Raw genomic sequence first — 22,969 nt, 5'->3', positions numbered from 1 at the left:
AAACAAGGGCATCCAGGGTCTTTTGCTGGTCCATCAGGCACTGGGCCATTCCCGGAATGGACTGGTGGGTGGATGCCTCCACCGGGTCCATGGACTTGGCAATCTGTTATGCTCAGGTTGTGAACCCTTGGACCGATGGGAGCATGGTGTACCTTTGGAAGTGAATCCGTAGGTTCTTCCATCAGGTGACGAGGCAGGACAGAAGATGCGGCCAGCTGACCCTCGGCACTGGAGACGAGGCGACCATGGAGGCAGACAAAGAGTTGTGACGTCGAGGAGCGGAACTGTGTCTTCGCCACTGGAAGTCCGCGGTCCCCCCAGGAGGAGCCCGTAGGGACCCGGACTGCTGGGACTTAGGTGGAGGACCTTTCAGAGGTCAAGGTGTTGAGAGTTTGGTGCAAGGGCTAACTGAAGCTTCACCACTGGAAGCCCGCGGTTTCCCCGGGAGGAGCCCGTAGGGACCCGGACCGCTGGGACTTAGGTGGGCCCTTGGAGACGGTGGTCCAGAAGAAGTCCAAGGTCAAGTGCCAGAGGGTCGTCGCTTACCAGTCCGAGGTCACACATCAAGGGATCGCCGCTTGCCAGTCCGAACTCACATACCAGGAATCACCGCTTGCCAGTCTGAAGTCACACTCCAGGAATCACCGCTAGCCAATCCGAAGTCACACACCAGGAATCACCACTAGCCAATCCGAAGTCAGGAACCAGGAACACCAAGATGAGACAGGAACCAGGAACAAGGATCCGAAGTACAAGAACTCACCGAAGCAAGCAGACCTGACTACGAAGGACGTTGCCAAGTCAAGGAATGAGCAGAGGAAGCCTTCTTTTATACTTCCTCTGCTCTGGCTCATAGGAAACAGCTGTGGGTAGTTAAAGGGATCAGGTCCCTTTAAATCTAATGAGGAGGCGCGGCCTCGCGCCTAAAGATGGTGGCGGCCATCTTGGATTTCCTCCATGGAGGAAACACTGCCGGACGCTGTGAGGGAGGAGCAGGGACGGCTCCCCCCCCGGGTGACCATCTCTGGGACCCGTGCTGGAGCGACGGGCACAGGATCAGGGACTTCCCCCAGAGCTCCCGCAGTGGGTCACCGTTGCGGGCAAGGTAGGGGGCCACGGTTGTGGCCTTCCACGGCCGCGGAACAGAACAAAGCCTCAGTCAGACGCCGGTTTTAAACATTGCCGGCGTCTGACGTCCCTCTCAAAGGACGGCCTACAGTCAAACAATAAAGGCCATTTAAACCACCCCTCCCCACGTGCGCACACGTTCAAAAAGGGAGGAGCCAAGCCTCGAGACTTGGCAGCGTCTCCCTCACGGAGACGCCGCCGCGAGGCAGCCTGAGCAGGCCCGACCAGCAGCGGGTCTCTTTGTTTTGGACAGGAGGAGCAGGCCCGAGCACCAGCGCCCGACGTCAGCGCCCCGGGGACGAAGGTAAGGACTCGCTCGCAAGTCTTGCGACTGAGACCGCAACAGGAAGGGTGGAACAAATCTTACTTGCCTCCAAATAGAGGAGATAGTGCTAAAAGACAGAAAATCCAAAATTATACTTCCTCTGCACCAGGTCTCTGTCAGGTCTATACTCTGGAGGAGGTATAGCACACTGCAGGTCTTCCTTACCCCAAATCCAGCCTCAGATATAGAGGTGCCCCAGTCCACTGCAACCAGGGGGGATTGACTCTCAAAAGGAATTCTCAAAACTTGGTTTAAAATAATTCAAAATTAAGCTTAAAGATTGGATAGACAAGTCAATGGGAGGCTGACTCCTAAATGGGAAAACTTCCTTATTCCTTTCCCATAAATTAGGAAAAATTAGCAAGCAGGAGGCAGAGAGCTTCTGCTTTAATGAAATCCAAACCAAAAATCCATGAGGCTAGATAGTTCTTTGAAGGGGGGGGGGGGGTTTATAAACAGTTAGGACTCACCATCTGCAGTTCCCACATGGGGGAGCACAACCCAAACCTCTCTTACTAATCTCTACACAAAACTTCTTCAATCAATTGGTATACTCCTTTTAGTTAGGGAAACCAAAGATTCCCTACATGTCCTTTTCATTCAGATAGTTAAGAGATAGATTCAAAACAATAAATTCCTTTTTAACATTAACAAGACCAAAGTAATTTTGCTAACAATGTGAAAAACTCTTTCCCCTGATGCCCCCTCAGAAATAATTATCAAAGGCCACATTTCAAGAATGTGGGGATTGTCATTGATACAAATTTGTCGATAAATACTAAATATTGTTTAAAGTTATTTCTTCAAGTCACACATGCTAAGGCAATTGCAACCATTGCTGTTATCACAGGAATTTTGCTCCATGCTATAAGCCTTAATCCTGGCTGCTCTTTATTACAGCAACAACACCTTATATTTGGGTCTGCCAGCCAGTTCCATCAGGGCCCTACTGATTGTCCAGAATTTGGCTACCCGGCTATTGACTGGTACAGGGATGCAGGACCATATTAATCCTGTCTTGGCTTCCTTGCACTGGTTACCAGGTGAGCAGGGCATTCAATACAAAGCCTTGATTTTCCCATGGTTTAACACTATTTTGCAATCAACCCAAAAGCAGAAACCTTTGATTAACCAATTCAACAAAACAAAACAAGGGCAAAACAAAAGTTAGAATTCTAATATTAATAAATTTGTTTTAACCATTTATCGCGAACATGGCATCAGATAAATGATGTATGAAAATTTTCAGTTTTCTGATGTTAGGATGTAGGTGTTGTTTGATAATGTTTGTTTTTGTTGTATTTGATTTTTCTAGATACACGGTCATTGGACAATCGACGGATCATTTTTGAATGTGAGAAACATTACCTCTGAGACAGGTGACTTTGGTCTTCGAAACATGAGCTCAAGTTGTTTTCGAGAAATGGTCAAATGGTTGTTGTATATGAGATGAGTGGTCAATGATGCTCATAGAGAAGATACATTTGGATGACTTTAGTGGGGGATTATTGAAGAGAGTGAGGGTGGTTTCTATGTTCCATGAATAATAGGAGATAATGTCAAGAGTTTTTGGAAAGGTATAAAGCAAAATAACGAACTGGCAGATGAATGATAATACCATTGTATATTGCTGATAGTGCCTTAGGCCCATTGTCTGGTGAGTGGCGGTGTTGTGGTTACGTGTGTTTTGGTGGATCCTTGGGTCCTGTGGAGATGACCACGCCCACGGGAAGGAGCCCCGTGAGGAGCCACAGCACTGGGCTAGACTCATACTACACAAAACACAAGATAGTTCTTTATTAGACAACTTGAAGAGAGCCACCAGAGGTGGCAGTAGTGAGGCAGTCTGTAGTTGCAGTCTCAGGGACCTCGGCAGAGGGAGCCCTTCTCTCCTTGATGACGTCAGGAGGTTCTGCAGCAGGTCTCCCAGCGAGGAGATACTATGGATGAGATAGACTGAGAGTTAGAGTACTCACTAGGTGTTTGCTGTTGATATGCGATTCCACCAGGTATGTTGTAGAAGGTACAGGCACCGAGGCAGGGAGAGCAGGCCCTCAAGGAGCAAGTACCTGTTCCCTGTAAGGCACCTGAAATAAAGCAGAGGGCCCCCGAGGAGCGGGTACCCAGTTTAGCAGTTACCCCGAAGGGCAGAGAGAAAGCTTCCTGCGGCAGCACGGAAGCGGCAGAGTAGCGTAGACAGGAACGGATTCGAGTCCTTGCTAACTCAACAAGCTAGCAAATTAGGGAAGGTAATATACCCGAATGGCGTGATGTCAGCATGAGGGAATGCCCTCGAGGTTCGTTCCAAGGGTGATACAAAGACGTGAGTTGCGCACGTGCGCGTACCCTAGTAGGTACCTGGGAGGAGCAATGATTGGAGGCTGCACCATAGCTGTTCCGGGGACGCCAGAGAGGTTGGCTAGTAGACGCGGCAGTAGCCATCTTTCCCAGGTAAGCGGGAGGAGCCGTGAATAAGGTGAGGCAAATGGGGCGAAGCCGTCTAGGACTGACGGACGCAACAAGCGGTGGTTACAAATTTTCATACATCTTTTATCTGATGCCATGTTCACGATAAATGGTTAAAACAATTTAACTATATTAGAATTCTAATTTTTGTTTTGCTTTTTTTTTTTGTTTGAATTAACACTATTTTGTGCATTTATCACTCACCCCGTAAAATTAAGCCTGCAAATAAAAATCTTCTAGACGTCCCATCATCAAGGTTCATACATATTTGTGTGTTAGGGAACGAGCTTTTTCAGTGACCAGTCTATCTGGAATGCTTTACCTGAGCAGCTGCGAACAATGATTTGTACAAAAACTTTTAAGAAGGCTTTAAATACCTACCTCTTTTCCCAAGTCTTTAGGTAAATTAATGTAGGATCAACAAGATTGAACCACGAGCAACCTTTACATGTTGTAATGTAATAGATGTAATAATTTTTATTTTTAATTTTATTGCTGTGATATCTTTTGTTATCCTTTGCATTTATGTATGTCTATTTTATTATGAACCACCTCAAGCACATTTGTAGGCATGAGGGTTATAAATTTTGAAAACAGATAAATAAAATACGTTTTGGCCACCCTTCCTGTTGTGCTTCCCGGCCGCATCCGCTCCGCGGTGAGTCCTGCTCACCTCTCCCTTCCATCTACAAGCTCCAGGCTTACCTCCTCTGCTGCTGCAGCCAGTGCGCAGCATCCCCGGCTCCCCTGCTCACCGTCTCCGATGCCGGCCTCACAGTGGAGCTCCCGTAGGGGCTCTGCGTTTTCCTGCTCCTTGGCGTGCAGCCAATGTTGCCCTATTTAAAGGGCCAAACGTGGGATACCCGAACACGGCGCTCCCTGATGACATCATTTAGTCCCACTATATAAGGCAAGGTCCGTTCCCCTGAACGCTGCCTCCCCTTGATCGCCGCCTGGAACTTGACCCTTGTTCGTGGTGGGCATTCCTCTGAACTTTCTCTCTAGGAGACCCTGCGAGGCCCACCTAAGACCAGGTGGCCTGGGTAACCAAGGGCTCAACCTGAGGGGACCCCGGGTTGCTATTGGCGAAGATCCAGCTAGCCTCTGTCTTCTCCTGTGCTCTGCCTCCTGGTGGCAGGTGCTCTCCGGGTCCGACTGGAGGGCCGTACCAATCTTGTACCCGGCCAAGGGTCCACCTCCAGCGCAACACTTCCTGCTGGGAGAGGAGATCGAGGATTTTAAATCGTTGTGGCATTTGGGATTTTCAAACTCAGAGATGCATTTGTAACATCTGAGAGGAGAGTGAGGATAGAAAAAAAGAGTTTAGCTGGAGACCCCCACTGGAGTCTACACTCAGCAGAGAACTGAGAGGTTAGGACTGTGGGAGAGAATCTGTGACCTTATATATTTCTTCCTTCATCTTGGGAATGGAGACCCTTTCTAGACAGGGGACCTCCCTGCTAAGAGTCTATCTTCCAAACCATGTGAGCAATGGTCATCTTAGTGCCAGTCTCCCTGACGGATATTTACCCAAGGAAACAGGTGGGAGACTGTGGAGGGAGACTCAACATAACATCAAGAACATGTACTAATGCCTGATGTCAACCCCTGCAGATCTGTTATGGTAAACTCTATTTTTGAGAACATTTCACTCAAGTGTCCAGCGTGATTATCAGCCATTCAACAAAATGCAAGTATACCCAGGGAGAGCGCAGGTGAGAGAGATTTCCCTTCTGCAGACTTGGGAACTGGAGTTTCAGTCTTCTTCCATTCAGAGAATCTACACCCCAGAACTGAATGGAGTTGTGACTGTATTCAATGACTTAACCCCAGGACAGAGTGTGACCCCTGCATATTTTAGACAGAAACCCTCAAGTTGGAGCTTGTGGTAACTCAAGCAGTAGCAGCTTGGGAACAGCCAGAAGAAAAAAGGAGGCAGTCTCTGGCTGTTCCTTAAGTGAACAAACAAAAGTGCAGTGCACAGCAAAACCTTGGCTTCATGTATCTCACAAATCACAAAGGATAGTGCAAAGCAAAAATAATTGCTCGGAGTGAGCTCATCTTGACTTCATGCAAGTCCCAAACTTAAACATGGGAGATGTTACCAATGCCAGTCTCAAACCAGTGGAACTATGTCTCTTGTCCAGGGCCTGCTTAACCCTTCTAGGCCCTGAGGTCTTATATTCTGGTTAAGTACTCCTCCCTTCATCCAGGATTCTCTGTGGGTCTCAATCTTATGGCGGACCAGGCAAGACAGCTGTTCTTAGTCCTCTAAGTTAGTCTTGGGGAGTTTTTTTGTACATTCCCTCACAGCGCTATAAAGATAAAGTTGTCCATTTAATTATAAGCCTGATATTTAGCTGACCAGAGTTAATTGTTTGCTTAGGACAGCTAGCGCTGACTGGCCAAAGTTTAACTGCACACTGGAAAAATCTCAAGTCGTCCTTTTTTGTCCAGCTAAATTTTATGCAAACTGTGATTTAGCCCAACAAAATTTAGCTGGTCAGCAATGGGGAGAGGGGGCTGCAGGAACTGAAACAACAAGGTTTGTCTAGCTAACTCCTGAAGTCAGCTGGACAAAAACCTTTTAATATCAGTATTTATACATTTATTTAAATGTAGGGATCCTTTCAGTCCCCTATTAATACTTGGACAGGAATATGCCATTTGGATATATGGGAAGAGACAGGTTGTAGTAAGTTGGGTTTGCAGCTCACCATGTGGCAGCCAGCGATGGTAGTGTCCCCAATGTTTTTCTACAGAGATTACCATGTTACTCTTATGGATACTTTTTGCTTTCAAGGAAGCAACATCTCTTAAGCTGTGCTCTTATTTTTGTAATTATCAACTTTAAGCTGCATAGAGACTTCTGTTTTGGATGAGAGTCTCTTTCTACCCTCTCATGCCACCTTTAACTTATTTCCTTTAGGAGTGCCAAATCCTTTTGGACTCAACTAAACTGCTTTGAGTTTTCTTTTCTAATAAATGGAGGAGGTTCTCTTCATGTAAGTGGAACCTGAGATCATAAGAATCCAAGGAGAGGATGACTTTCAGACATCCTGAGAGAAAGAGGAAGGAGATAAGGGAAAGAAGAAGAGATGGAGCACATCACTGGCACATGTGAAACCCAACTCTCAAGAGAGACGGAGGCTAAAGAGATGCTACCAGTTAAATGAACTGCAGCAGAGATAAAAAGAGGACAATACAGCCTTGTAACATGATATGGCAGCCCAGGAAACCTAGACTGAGATTGAAAAGATTGTCAGATCCCTTACTGTGAAGAAGCTTAAATGACCATTGAATAGATGAGTCAGAGACTCAGGTAGGGGATTTGCATGTCACAGCCCCCTGAACTACTGTTAACTCTCAGTGAAATATTACTTTAAATCAAAGGATAGCAAAATCCTAAATTACAGAACTATGACTTGAGAGTCCTACATTGGAGAATTCTGAATGAGAGAGATTTGTGAGAAAATGTACTGAAAAACAGTCCTAGGAAGCAAACAGATTCTCACCTTCAATAAAAAGGGAAGTCAGACCCTTGGGTACCCAGTTCTCAGACAACAGAAAAAAAAGGCCAGGCAGGATGGAAGGGTGTGCACACTTTCTCTTTCCATGGTGCTGCCTGGGTCTTGGCCTTTTGTCTGAGAGAAGATAACCCATCCAGGCTGGGTAACAGCGACTGACAGGCCATGAGCTTAGCGGAGTGAAAATAACTGAAAGCTGAGACTGTACAGGACCCAAATCACTGAACACTAAACAAGCCATGAGCCTAATGGAGCTGTAAACCCAAGCCAGAAAAATATTCTTCTACCAAGGGAGAAGAACTGGCAGATCTGGAGGTAAAGCAGTTCCCCAGAAGGAAGGGGACCCCAGCAGCAGATCTAGATGTCCCCCAGGAGAGTGTGGACCCCAGCAACAGATCAAGCAGGCCCCCAGGAGGAAGGGAACCTCAGTGGCAGATCAAGCAGTTCCCCAGGAAAAAGAGGACACAGTTGAGTTACCCAGGAGGGCATGGACCCCAGCAGCATTCCAGGAGGTGGAGTCGGGTTTCTAGGAGTGTGTGGACCCCAGTATTGGTATGGACCCTTCAGCAGAGCGGAAGCAGCATTGAGAAGATGGCAGCAGTTTAGATATATTGGACCCCCAGGCCAACACTGCCTACCAGCCCAGTTGCATCTTTTCACATGGGTGAGACTTGGGGGGAAAAGGGGTAGGATAATAATAACACTTGATTAAGCAGGAATTCAAGAGGTCCCTTCTATTCTATATGATGGCATAATGTGGGGACCAGCAACCCCAAACTGCCAACTACTAAATGTTCTTGCTACCTTGTAGAAGTGTATATAGTTGTGTGGCCTGAGACCATTAACCAGAAGTAGATAAGTATTGTACCATCTTTAAAGTGCAGTGTACAGCTGTAAAAACTTTACACACATCATTGCACCTTATCAGTAAATGAAAAATGTTGGAAACCACCAAACAACTCTCATGTGTCTTATTGAGCAGTGACCTATGTATTCTCTACAGGACTTGATTTATGGGGGAACAGCCTGGAATGCAGGTTCCCCCGCTTCTTTCAGACTTGAGAGGCAGAGCAACAGGGGTGTTCTGCTCCATTCCCTCTCCTCCAAACATCCCATCAAGCATTTCAAAAACAATGATTTAGCAGTAGAATTTATAACTGACAGCAAGAGAACATTACTGCATGCTGTCCCTGCTTTTCAAAATATTGCAACTATACTGTAACTTAAAACTGTGAGGTCTGATTGTGGTAGGATTTGAACCAGGGATGCTTCAGGTCAGGATGCAGATGCCCTGGCTGAGAACACAGGAAAAGGCCAAAGCCCCAGGATGATTGGCCCAAGTATATATCCTCCAAAGGTACACCCCATAGGAACCAGAATCGTTGGATGACCAGTACTTAGGGGTTACTGGAAAAAAAAAGTGTTCCCAGCAATTTGAATGCTTCCCAGCTTCTTGCCACTGAACTTTGATCCTCCGTTTTGACTCTGTGTTTTACTTGCTGGCTGGTGAGCAGGACCTGCCCTGCTCTGGACACTGGGCCTACTCATCTGCAGATTTTATTGAGCCCTGGTCCAGGAATGAAAGTATTGGTTCCCAATTCCAAACCTGACCGGTTACCTGATAAAATGGAAGTCAATGCTTGGACCTATACCTGATCTATATGTCTGTCTGTTCTACAGGAACCTGTAAGTACAGCCTGCTGGGGAATGGAGACAAAGAAATAAAGGTCAGCATAGAAACTGTGGATGATCTTCACCCAATACTCATGTGACTGAGGTATTCTGATCTTGCTTGACTGATTTCTATCTGATCTTACCCTGACTGTTTGTCTTATTCTATTAGTGATTTATAACTAAGGTTAGTAGATTATTTTCATATTTAGCCATCATTAGAAATTGCAATCGAAGGGTAGAGATACCATTTATGAATGCATAATTAATCTGCAAATTCTGCATTTTAGAAAGTGCGGTGAAGCAGGTTAGAGTTGTATAACTTACTTCGATCTCTTCCCGGATAATTTTCGACATAGTCATATGAAACTGGAAAATCTGCAGAAAAGAAGACAGCAAGTTGAAGATGGTAGAAGCTACTGAAGTATTTCCAATGTGGCAGTACTATGTACCCTGCTAATCTGCTGATATAGTGCTGCAAAAAAGAACCCTGCCATTTTACAATAAGTAAGGATTTGATATTAAGCCCAATCGTATGCAGGCAAAGTTAACCAGACAATTTTGTATGGATATTCATCCCAAATAAAGTTAGGTTGAATATCTTGTCTAATGTAAACTGTAGGTAGACATCCCCACTAAATGTCTGTAGCTCAGGCTTTGCTAAGGGAGTGAGGAGGGAGCAAACTATTCCTAACTAGGAAATACTCTAAGCATGCGGAGAGTGCTGCTTCCCACATGCATAACTGCAGGAGGGTTAGAGAGTAATCTGCCAATTTGAGTAGGTTTTTGAGGAAGGAGGGGTGTTATGTTTTGTGGAGATCTTCAGCCTTCCTATCTAGGCCCCATGGTCAGATACATCGGAAAAGGGGAGAGAACATCCCTGTTCAGTACCCAACCAGTGAGGAAGAGGTTGTCTCAGTTTTGTGTAAGCATTTGTTTTAGAGAATTATATTTGGATTGTGTCTCTGTTCCTGTCTCTGGGAAGATTTGTTTCTTCTGCCTGGAGGATGTCAGAGAAGAGAAGTTCTGTGTTTCCCACCCTGCAGCATAAAGAGGGACAGCAGTGATTTACTACCGAAGTAGTATTTCTGTTTTGTTTTGTTTTTTGTGAGAAGATTTTTGTGTCTCTAACCCCTGGGGCGGGTCACCTCCTTTTACTTGCTCCCAGGGGCACATAGGAAAATAAAGAAGAGATGGACCCTTTCTTTCCAACTTCATTCACTGGGTCTCAGTCTCCCTCCCCCCTCAGAGAGTTTTACTTTCTGATTCCAAGGATTCAAAATGTGGGGGGATGAAGAATAGTTCTTATACCCTGCTTTTTGCAATGTCAGCCCTTCCTCTATCCTTGGTATACAGCATTTCTAATTAACACTGTCTCTGGATCCAATAGACACACGGTGAGAAGAAAGGTGGTTTCTGTTTAGATGACTGAATGATATTTATACTCCAATTTGTTTCTTAATTTAAGCCCCATAATTTATAAGACAGAAGAAAGTTATAATAAAGTTGTGACTCCCTTCTTTACTAAAGTTTCTACTCTTACTGGAAGCACTCTAGTTCCTATTGTAGCACTTGGTGGGCACTTCTCACTCCCTTTAAGTAATGGGATGAATCCGTCCCTGCTGCACATCCCTAATACAGGTGCCCCATTCCACTGCAACCAGGCGGGGAATTGGCTCTCACAAGGAATTCTCAAAACTTGGTTTAAAAGAGTTCAAAATTAAGCTTAAAGATGGGATAGACAAGTCAAAAGGAGGCTGACTCCTAAATGGGAAAACTTCCTTATTCCTTTCCCATAAATTAGGAAAAATTATCAAGCAGGAGGCAGAGAGCTTCTGCTTCAATTAAATCCAAACCAAAAATCCATGAGGCTAGATAGTTCTTTGGGGGGTTATAAACAGTTACGATCACCATCTGCAGTTCCCACATGGGGGAGCACAACCCAAACCTCTCTTACTAATCTCTACACAAAACCTCTTCAATCAATTGCTATACTCCTTTTAGTTAGGGAAACCAAAGATTCCCTACATGTCCTTTTCATTCAGATAGTTAAGAGATAGATTCAAAACAATAAATTCATTTTTAAAGTTAACAAGACCAAAGTAATTTTGCTTACAATGTGAAAAACTCTTTCCCCTGATGCCCCCTCAGAAATAATTATCAAAGGCCACATTTCAAGAATGTGGGGATTGTCACTGATACAAATTTGTCGATAAAACCACAAATACTAAATATTGTTTAAAGTTCTTTCTTCAAATCACACATGCTAAGGCAATTGCAACCATTGCTGTTATCACAGGAATTTTGCTCCATGCTATAAGCCTTAATCCTGGCTGCTCTTTATTACAGCAACAACACCTTATATTTGGGTCTGCCAGCCAGTTCCATCAGGGCCCTACTGATTGTCCAGAATTTGGCTACCCGGCTATTGACTGGTACAGGGATGCAGGACCATATTAATCCTGTCTTGGCTTCCCTGCACTGGTTACCAGTTGAGCAGCGCAGCAGCCTTGATTTTCCCATGGTTTAACACTATTTTGCAATCAACCCAAAAGCAGAAACCTTTGATTAACCAATTCAACAAAACAAAACAAGGGCAAACAAAAATTAGAATTCTAATATAAATAGTTTTAACCATTTATCACAAACATGGCATCAGATAAAAGATGTATGAACATTTTCAGTTTTCTCATGTTAGGATGTAGGTGTTGTTTGATAATGTTCGTTTTTGTTGTGTTTGATTTTTCCAGATATATGATCATTGGACAATCGACAGAGCATTTTTGAATGTGAGAAACATTACCTCTGAGGCAGGTGACTTTGGTCTTCGAAACATGAGCTCAAGTCGTTTTCAAGAAATGGTCAAACAGTTGTTGTATATGAGATGAGTGGTCAATGATGCTCATAGAGAAGATATGTTTGGATTATTTTAGTGTGGGACTATTGAAGAGAGTGAGGGTGGTTTCTATGTTCCATGAATAATAGGAGATAATGTCAAGAGTTTTCGGAAAGGTATAAAGTAAAATAACGAACTGGCAGATGAATGATAATACCATTGCATATTTCTGATATCGCCTTAGGCCCGTTGTGTGGTGAGAGGCGGTGGTTACAAATTTTCATATATCTTTTATCTGCTGCCATGTTCACGATAAATGGTTAAAACAATTTATTTATATTAGAATTCTATTTTTGTTTTGCTTTTTTTTTGTTTGAAATAACACTATTTTGTGCATTTATCACTCACCCCGTAAAATCAAGCCTGCAAATAAAAATCTCCTAGAGGTCCCATCATCAAGGTTCATACATAGGGAACAAGCTTTTTCAGTGGCCAGTCTGACTATCTGGAATACTTTACCTGAGCAGCTGCGAACAATGATTTGTACAAAAACTTTTAAGAAGGCTTTAAAGACCTACCTCTTTCCCAAGTCTTTGGGTAAATTAATGTAGGCTCAACAAGATTAAACCACGAGCAACCTTTACATGTTGTAATGTAATAGATGTAATCATTTTTATTTTAAATTTTATTGCTGTGATATCTTTTATTATCCTTTGCATTTTATGTATGTCTATTTTATTATGAACCACCTCAAGCACATTTGTAGGAGCGAGGATTATAAATTTTGAAAACAGATAAATAAAATAAGGTTTGGCCACCCTTCCTGTTGTGCTTCCTCGGCCAGTCCTGCTCAACTCTCCCTTCCATCTACAAGCTCCAGGCTTATCTCCTCTGCTGCCGCAGCCAGTGTGCAGCGTCCCCAGCTCTCCCATTCACCATCTCCGATGCCGGCCTCACAGCGCAGCTCCCGTAGGGGCTCCGCATCTTTCTTCTCCTCGGCACGCAGCTGATGCCGCCCTATTTAAAGGGCCAAGCACGGGAAACCCAAACCCGGCACTCCATGATGACATCATTTAGTCCCACTATATAAGGCAGGCCCATTCCCCTGAACAGTGCCTTGGCAATTGGGTTGTACACTCCGGTGTTGCTAGTTTGCCCTCCAGTGTCTCTTGCTCTAGTGTCTTTTGTTTCAGTGTATACTGGTCCAGCATCTCCTGTTCCTTCGTCTCTCCATTCCTGGTAGTACCCGTTGGACTGATTTCATGACCATTGCCTGACCTGACTACACGCGGATTGACTCCTATTTATTTATTTATTTATTTATTTATTTATTTAAATGCTTTTAAAATATACCGACATTCATAGGACATATCATGCCGGTTCACAATCAACATTGAAAGGCGTGAAGGAGAAATTACAAATAACAGGGAGGGGGAGAGGGAGCAGGAGTGGAAAAAGAAAGGATGGGGGCCAGGTGACAGCAAGCGCATAAGTTGTGGGAAGGAAAAAGGTAGTAAAGTGTAAAGGGAGAGAGAAAAAAATAGGAAATTTTTTTTCTAAATTTACAAAATCAACATTTCCATACGATGCATAAACGGATTAGCAGGAGTGGGGGGATGGGGAAGCGGCAGTAGAAGGGGGTTTAGGTCAGATTGGAGTCAGGGTATGCTTGTAGGAAAAGCCAGGTTTTGATGCCTTTTTTGAAGTTGGGTAAAAAGGGTTCAAGGCGAAGAGGCATGGGTAGAGAATTCCATAGGGAGGGGCCGGCTATGGTAAAGGCTCTCTCTCTAGTGGTGGAGTGGTGTGCTATTTTGAGGGGAGGGATGTGTAAGGTGCCCGCCGTGGTGGCTCTGGATGGGCGATTGGAGGTGCGGAAACGTGGTGTTTCCTTGAGCCATTCGGGTTCGTTTTTGTGAAGCACGTTATGGAGTATTGTGAGGGTTTTGTATTTTATACGGAAAGGGATGGGGAGCCAATGTAGATCTTTTAAAATAGGTGTGATGTGTTCTCTCTTACGAATGTCTGTGATGATTCGTGCCATGGAATTCTGCAGGATTTGTAGGGGTTTAATTGTGGCGTAGGGCAGGCCTAGGAGAAGTGAATTGCAGTAGTCCAATTTTGATAGGATTGTGGACTGCAAAACCAGGCGAAAATCTTGAAGGTGCAGAAGGGGTTTGAGTTTTTTGAGGATGTGGAGTTTATAGAAGCCGGCTTTTAGAAGGGATTTGATGTGTGGTTGGAAATTAAGGTGTTTATCTAATACAACACCTAGGTCTCTTACAGAAGGCAGGAGGGGGAGGGTTGTGGAGGGTGTTTTGGGAGTGACCTGTGAGGTAAACTCGGGTTTGTTGGAGATGAGGATGATTTCTGTTTTAGTTGTGTTAAGAGCGAGTTGGAGGCTGTCTAAGAGTGTGTTAATGGAGGCAAGACAGGATTCCCAAAGGTCCAGGGTTTCTTGGAGGGTTTTTTGTATGGGGATGAGGATCTGGACATCATCCGCATACATGAAAAAATTAAGACCAAGGTTAGAGAGTAGATAGCAGAGGGGGAGGAGATATATGTTAAAGAGGGTGGAGGATAAGGAGGATCCTTGGGGGACACCCTGGAGGAGGGGTATGCGTGGGGATTCGGAGTTGTCAATGTTGACCAGGTATTCTCTATAGGTGAGATATGAAGTAAACCATGATAGTACAGTGCCAGAGATGCCAATTTCTGATAGTCGGGATAGAAGGATTTGGTGGTTGACAGTGTCGAAAGCAGCAGAGATATCTAGAATAGAGAGTAAGTATGAGGTTCCTTGGTCCATGCCAATATGCATGGTGTTGGTGACTGCCAGAAGGAGGTTTTCCGTATTGCGACCTTTATGGAAGCCAAATTGGGAGGGGTGCTTTGGCTGACCATTCTGGACTGATACTCTGTCCTTGATCCTCGCTATATACTCGGACACTCTCTTCTGGCCTCCTGCAACCTCTGGACTTCCCTGTTTGGGCACCGACCACGCACCCATGTTCATGGTGGGCACCCCTCTGAACTTTCTCTCTAGGAGACCCTGCGAGGCCCACCTAAGACCAGGCAGGCCGGGTAACCAAGGGTTCAACCTGAGGGAACCCCGGGTTGCAATTGGTGAAGTCCAGCTAGCTTCTGTCTCCTCCTGTGATCCGCCTCCTGGTGGCAGGTGCTCTCCGGGTCCGACCAGAGGGCCGTAGCAATCCTGTACCAGGCCAAGGGTCCACCTTCAGCGAAACACTTCCTGCTGGGATAGGTGATTGAGGATTTTAAATCTTTGCAGCATTTGGGACTTACAAACTCAGAGATGCATTTGTAACATCTGAGAGGAGAGTGAGGATAGAAAAAAAAGAGTTGAGCTGTTCACCCCCACTGGAGTCTACACACAGGAACAGAGAGGACTGAGTGGATAGGACTCTGGGAGAGAATCTGTGACCTTATATATTTTTTCCTTCATCTTGGAAATTGAGCCCATTTCTAGATGGGACCTCGCTGCTAAGAGTCTATCTTCCAAATCCTGGGAAGAGAGGTCATGTTAGTGCCAGTCTCCCTGATGTATATTTACCCAGAGAAACAGGCGGGAGACTGTGGATGGAGACTCAACATAACATCAAGAACATGTACTAATGCCTGATGTCAACCCCTGCAGATTTTTTATGGTAAACTCTTTTTTTTTTTTAGAACACTTCACTCAAGTGTCCAGCGTGATTATCATCCATTCAACAAAATGCAAGTATACCCAGGGAGAGCGCAGGAGAGAGAGATTTCCCTTCTGCATCCTTGGGAACTGGAGTTTCATTCTTCTTCCATTCAGAGAATCTACACCCCAGAACTGAATGGAGTTGTGACTGTATACAATGACTTAACCCCAGGACAGAGTGTGACCCCTGCATATTTTAGACAGAAACCCTGAAGTAGGGGCTTGTGGTAACTTGAGCAGTAGCAGCTTGGGAACAGCCAGAAGGAAAAAGGAGGCAGACTCTGGCTGTTCCTTAAGTGTCATTTATGTACAGTGAAAACAAACAAAAGTGAGTGCACAGCAAAACCAAACAACTTAAGCAGCTCACCTTGGCTTCAGGAATCTCACAACTCACAAAGGATAGTACAAAGCAAAACATTCACTTGGACTCAGCTCACCTTGACTTCAGGCAAGTCCTGAACATAAACATAGCAGATCTTAACAATGTCAGTCTGAAACCTTAAATGTAGCAGATCTTCTCACATGTTGGGACTATGTCTCTTGTCCAGGGCCTGCTTAACCCTTCTAGGCCCTGAGGTCTTATATTCTGGTTAAGGACTCTTCCCTTCATCCAGGATTCCCTGTGAGTCTCAATCTTAAGGAGGACCAGGAAAGACAGCTGTTCTCAGTCCTCTAAGTTAGTCTCAGGGAGTTTTCTGTATACTCCCTCACAGCGCTATACAGATAAAGTTGTCCATCGAATTATGCACCAGATATTTAGCTGACCATAGTTAATTGTTTGCTTAGGACAGCTAGCACTGACTGGCCAAAGTTTAACTGCACACTGGGAAAGTCTCAAGTCCTCCTTTTTTGTCCAGCTAAATTTTATGCAAGCTGTGATTTAGCCCAACAAAATATAGTTGGTCAGCAGTGGGGATAAGGGGCTGCAAGAATTAAAACAACAAGGATTGTTTATTTATATTTATTTAAAATAATTTATATACCGGAGGTTCCTGTATAATATACATATCACCCCGGTTCACAAAGAACAGTAACTATCGCTACATTTAGCGGTTTACATAGAACAGAATAAAAAGAAGTTTTTACATTGAACAAATTAATCAAAGTAAGCAAATAGTGTATGATATTGAACCGTTAATAAACATGCAGTTAATAAATCAATAAATAACATGGAAAATATGAAGTCAATATGAGTATATGTATGTAGTATGTATGAAGTCAGCATGTGTAAATTTCTGATTGAAAAAAGGAAGAAAATAATAGATCTGAATAAATCGTTGTGGGCTTGAAAAGACTTTTCTTCGTGTTCTTGGCTCTAGGGGAAAGCTTGTTTGAACAGCCAAGTCTTAAGTTTCTTTTTAAATGTAGAGTGGCATGGTTCCAGACGGAGGTCTGGAGGGAGCGAGTTCCAAAGTGAAGGGCCCACTGTGGATAATGCACGTTTCCTCAGAACGGATTTTGCCGGTTGTGTGATTAGTCTGTTCTGATAGGCGCTTCTGGTTGGTTTCACGGATGTGTGTAATTGAATTTGAAATGTTAGGTTGAGAGGTGCGATGTTGTGTAAGGCCTTATGTATCATCATTAAAGACTTGAACTGGATCCTGTATTTAATCGGAAGCCAGTGGAGATGGTGGAGGATTGGGGTGATATGATCTCTTTTTTTGGCATTTGATAGAATTCTTGCACTGGCGTTCAGGACCATCTGAAGTGGTTTGATGGTGCATGCTGGTAGGCCTAGGAGGAGAGAGTTACAGTAATCCAGCTTTGGGAGTATGATGGCTTGTAAAACCATGCGGAAGTCTCTGTATAGGAGGAGTGGTTTGAGTTTCTTTAATGTTTGAAGTTTAAAGAAACATTCTTTTGTTGTGTTGTTGACGAATTTGTTGAGACTGAATCTGCTGTCTATGATGACTCCCAGGTCTCTAACTTGTTGCGTGGTGGAGAGCCCTGCGGTGTCCGGATGTTGGTTAGTGTTAGAATGTGAGGAGGGGGTATAGTTTTCCGGTGCTATAATGAGGATTTCAGTTTTGTTTTTGTTTAGAACCAAGTTGAGGCTGGTGAGTAGATTGTTGATAGCTGACAGACATTTATTCCAGTATGATATGGCTTTGTGTAGGGAATCTTCTATAGGGATGAGGATTTGAATATCATCCGCGTATAGGTAATGTCTTAGCTTAAGGTTAGTGAGAAGTTGACAGAGTGGGAGCAGATAAATATTGAAAAGAGTCGGGGAGAGGGATGATCCTTGTGGAACCCTCCTCTTGGATTCGATGGTGGGACACTTTGTTATTTATCTTGACCTTGTATGATCTGTTCTCCAAAAACGATTTGAACCAGTTAAAAGCTACTCCTGTAATGCCGATGTCTATTAGGCGTTGCAGGAGGCATGAGTGGTTAACGGTATCAAACGCTGATGAGAGATCCAGGAGAGCGATGAGGCAAGGTTGGCCCTTTTCTAGGTTGAAAATGGTAGTGTCTGATAATGATGTTAATAATGATTCGGTATTCATAGTCTTACGAAAGCCAAATTGGTTTGAGGTGAGGATATTGTTTTCGTCAAGATATTCTGTAAGTTGTTTGTTTACAACTTTCTCCATAACTTTGGCAATCAAAGGGAGGTTTGCTATGGGTCTAAAGTTAGCTGGGTCTGAGGTGGGTAAGTTGGGTTTTTTGAGGAGTGGCTTGAGCATGGCTAACTTGAGTTGGTTCGGGACATGTCCTTGGGTGAAGGAGCAGTTAATAATGTCTGCTAAAGGTTTGGCTATGGTGTTGGTGATCAGACTCAGTTTGTTGGATGGAATATGGTTTGATGGATGGGAGGATGGTTTTATCTTCTTGAGAATATTCTCTATTTCTAGAGTGGATGTGAGCTCAAAAGTGTTGAGCACTGTTAGTGAAGTGTTGGGTTGTTTGACATTTGGGTGCGATGGTTGTTGATCTGTTGGGAGTGGTGGTTGTTGAGCGGTTGAGTGTGGTGTTTGTTGAGCGGGTGATCGTGATGATTGGGGGCTGAGGTTGATTACTTGTTTTGGATGTGTAGATGTAGGTAGGAGTGAGGTAATTTTGTTGTCGAAGAAGTCTGCCAGTTCGTTCGCTTTATTGAGTGCTTGATCGTCTGGAATGGTAGGTGCCGGGGGTTTTGTGAGGGTTGATACATAGGAGAAAAGAGCTCTTGAATCAAAAATGAGGTGGTGGATTTTTTTGGAGAAGAATATTCTCTTTGTTGTGTTGATGTTGTTTCTGTATGAGTTAAGGCATGATTTGTAGATGAGGAGGGTGGTTGAAGATGGGTTTTTTCGCCAATTTTGTTCCTTGCATCTCAACTCGTGTTTATGATTTTTTAGCTCCGGTGTGAACCAGGGTCTCCTGTTGTCTTTGTTTGGATTGATAGATTTAGTTGTCATGGGGCAAATTTGATCTGCAACCTTTTTAGTGATGTTGGTCCATGATGAAGTTGCTGAGTTTACGTCGGATAGGTCTAGGTGCTCAAGTTCCTTGGCCAGGTGTTCACTGAGTTGGTCTCCTGAGCACTGTTTCCTAAGCGCTATAGTTATTGGTTGTGTGGATTGTGGTGGAAGATCTTTAATTTTTAAAACCGATGATATAATTCGATGGTCTGACCAAGGTATTGGATTGGATTGTCTATTGTATTGTCTATTGTATTGGATTGTCTAGCTAACTCCTGAAGTCAGTTGGACAAAAACCTTTTAATATCAGTATTTATACATTTATTTAAATGTAGGGATCCTGTTAGTCCCCTACTAATACTTGGACAGGAATATGCCATTTGGATATATGGGGAGACAGGTTGTAGTAAGTTGGGTTTGCAGCTCACTATGTGGCAGCCAGCAATGGTAGTGTCCCCAATGTTTTTCTACAGAGATTACCATGTTACTCTTGTGGATACTTTTTGCTTTCAAGGAAGCAACAACTCTTAAGCTGTGCTCTTATTTTTCTAATTATCAACTTTAAGCTGCATAGAGACTTCTATTTTGAATGAGAGTCTCTTTCTACCCTCTCATACCACCTTTAACTTATTTCCTTTAGGAGTGCCAAATCCTTTTGGACTCAACTAAACTGCTTGAGTTTTCTCTTCTAATAAATGGAGGAGGTTCTCTTCATGTAAGTGGAACCTGAGAACATAAGAATCCAAGGAGAGGATGACTTTCAGACATCCTGAGAGAATGAGGAAGGAGATAAGGGAAAGAAGAAGAGATGGAGCACATCACTGGCACATGTGAAACCCAACTTTCAAGGGAAATGGAGGCTAAAGAGATGCTACCATTTAAATGAACTGCAGAAGAGAAAAGAGAAAAGAGGACCAGCCTTGTAACATAATATGGCAGCCCAGGAAACCTAGACTGAGATTGAAAAGATTGTCAGATCCCTTACTGTGAAGAAGCTTAAATGACCATTGAATAGATGAGTCAGAGACTCAGGTAGAGGATTTGCATGTCACAGCCCCCTGAACTACTGTTGTTAACTTGTAGTCAAATATTACTTTAAATCAAAGGATAGCAAAATCCTAAATTAAAGAACTATGACTGGAGAGTCCTACATTGGAGAATTCTGAATGAGAGAGATTTGAGAAAAAATGTACTGAAAAACAGTCCTAGGAAACAAACAGATTCTCACCTTCAATAAAAAGGGAAGTCAGACCCTTGGGTACCCAGTTCTCACACAACAGAAAAAAAAGGCATGGCAGGATGGAAGGGTGTGCACACATTCTCTTTCCATAGTGCTGCCTGGGACTTGGCCTTTTAGCTGAGAGAAGATAACCCATCCAGGCTGGGTAACAGTGACTGACAGGCCATGAGCTTAGCGGAGCAAAAATAACTGAAAGCTGAGACTGTACAGGACCCAAATCACTGAACAGTAAACAAGCCATGAGCCTAATAGAGCTGTAAACCCAAGCCAGAAAAAACTCACCTACAAAGGGATAAGAACTGGCAGATCTGGAGGTAAAGCAGCCCCCAGAAGGAAGGGGACCCCAGCAGTAGATCTGGAGATGATTTTGGGTCTCCCTTGAGCAAGGGGACCCCAGCAGCAGATCTAGATGTCCCCCAGGAGAGTGTGGACCCCAGCAGCAGATCGAGTAGGCCCCCAAGAGGAAGGGGACACCAGTGGCAGATCGGGAGTTGACCCTGGGTCCCCCTTGAGCAAGGCAACCTCAGCGGGGGATCAAGCAGTTCCCCAGGAAAAAGAGGACCCAGGAGGGCGTGGACTCCAGCAGCATTCCAGGAGGCAGAGTCAGATCCCCCCCAGAAGGGAGTGGACCCCAGCAATAGACCAGGAGGTGGAGTCGGGTTTCTAGGAGGGTGTGGACCCCTAGTGTTGGTATGGACTCTTCAGCAGAGTAGAAGAAGCAATAAGGAGATGGCAGCAGTTTAGATATATTGGACCCCCAGGCCAACACTGCCTACCAGCCCGGTTGCATTTTTTCACATGGGTGAGACTTGGGGAAAAAAGGGGTAGGATAATAATAACACTTGATTAAGCAGGAATTCAAGAGATCTGTCTATTCGATATGATGGCATACTGTGGGGACCAGCAACCCCAAACTGCCAACTACTAAAATTTCTTGCTACCTTGTAGAAGTGTATATAGTTGTGTGGCCTGAGACCATTAACCAGAAGTAGATAAGTATTGTACCATCTTTAAAGTGAAGTATACAGCTGTAATGACTTTACACACATCATTGCACCTTATCAGTAAATGAAAAATGTTGGAAACCACCAAACAACTCTCATGTGTCTTATTGAGCAGTGACCTTTGTATTCTCTACAGGACTTGATTTATTGGGTAACAGCCAGGAATGCAGGTTTCCCCGCTTCTTTCAGACTTGAGAGGCAAAGCAACAGGGGTGTTCTGCTCCATTCCCTCTCCTCCAGTCAGCCCATCAAGCATTTCAAAAACAATGATTTGGCAGTAGAATTTATAACTGACAGCAAGTGAGCATTACTGCATGCTGTCCCTGCTTTTCAAAATATTGCAACTAAAAACTGTGAGGTCTGATTGTGGTAGGATTTGAACCAGGGATGCTGCAGGTCAGGATGCAGATGCCCTGGCTGAGAACACAGGAAAAGGCCAAAGCCCCAGGAGGATTGGCCCAAGTATGTCCTCCAAAACTACACCCCATAGGAACCAGAATCGTTGGATTACCAGTAATTAGGGGTTACTGGAAAAAAAAAGTGTTCCCAGCAATATGAAAGCTTCCCAGCTTCTTGCCACTGAAGTTTGATTCTCTGTTTTGACTCTGTGTTTTACTTGCTGGCTGGTGAGCAGGACCTGCCCTGCCCTGGACACTGCGCCTACTCATCTGCAGATTTTATTGAGCCCTGGTCCAGGAATGAAACTATTGGTTCCCAAAATCAAACCTGACTGGTTACCTGATAAAATGGAAGTCAGTGCTTGGATCTATACCTGATCTATATGTCTGTCTGTTCTACAGGAACCTGTAAGTACAGCCTGCTTGGGAGTGGAGACAAATAAAGAAATAAAGGTCAGCATAGAAACTGTGGATGATCTTCACCCGATACTCATGTGACTGAGGTATTCTGATCTTGCTTGATTGATTTCTATCTGATCTTACCCTGTCAGTTTGTCTTATTCTATTAGTGATTTATAACTAAGGTCAGTAGATTATTTTCATTATATTTAGCTATCATTAGAAATTGCAATCGAAGGGTGGAGATACTATTTATGAATGCATAATTAATCTGGCAAATTCTGCATTTTAGAAAGTGCGGTTAAGCAGGTAAGAACTGTATAACTTACCATAATATCTTCCCGGATGATTTTCGACAGGGTGATGAAACACTGGAAAACATGCAGAAAAGAAGACAGGAAGTTGAAGATGGTAGAAGCTACTGAAGTATTTCCAATGTGGCAATACTATGTACCCTGCTAATCTGCTGATATAGTGCTGCAAAAAAGAACCCTGCCATTTTACAATAAGTAAGGATTTGATATTAAGCCCAATCGTATGCAAAGCTAACCAGACAATTTTGTATGGATATTCATCCCAAATAAAGTTAGGTTGAATATCTTGTCTAATGTAAACTGTAGGGCGAGATCCCCATCCTGGGGTCCCCACTAAATGTCTCTAGCTCAGGCTTTGCTAAGGGAGTGAGGAGGGAGCAAACTATTCCTAACTAGGAAATCCTCTAAGCATGCGGAGAGTGCTGCTTCCCACATGCATAACTGCAGGAGGGTTAGAGAGTAATCTGTCATTTTTAGTTGGATTTTGAGGAAGGAGGGGTGTTAAGTTTTGTGGAGATCTTCAGCCTTCCTATCTAGGCCCCATGGTC

The 22,969-nt window shown here is 44.1% G+C and overlaps 1 protein-coding gene across 1 annotated transcript in view; it reads right to left on the bottom strand.

The window, feature by feature from the left end:
• Positions 1-22,969, bottom strand: part of LOC115090396 (inter-alpha-trypsin inhibitor heavy chain H4-like) — a 236,158-nt gene that overhangs the window by 80,843 nt on the left and 132,346 nt on the right. Inside the window, exons 17-18 of the mRNA XM_029599426.1 lie at positions 22,437-22,478; positions 9,445-9,495 (exon numbers count right to left, since the gene is read on the bottom strand). Of these exons, the coding sequence (XP_029455286.1) occupies positions 9,445-9,495; positions 22,437-22,478 (93 nt within the window). The remainder of the gene's footprint in view (positions 1-9,444; positions 9,496-22,436; positions 22,479-22,969) is intronic.

This window comes from Rhinatrema bivittatum, chromosome 4, assembly GCF_901001135.1.
Source record: "Rhinatrema bivittatum chromosome 4, aRhiBiv1.1, whole genome shotgun sequence".
NCBI lineage: Eukaryota > Metazoa > Chordata > Amphibia > Gymnophiona > Rhinatrematidae > Rhinatrema > Rhinatrema bivittatum.
This window is presented reverse-complemented; position numbering and strand designations above follow the sequence as displayed.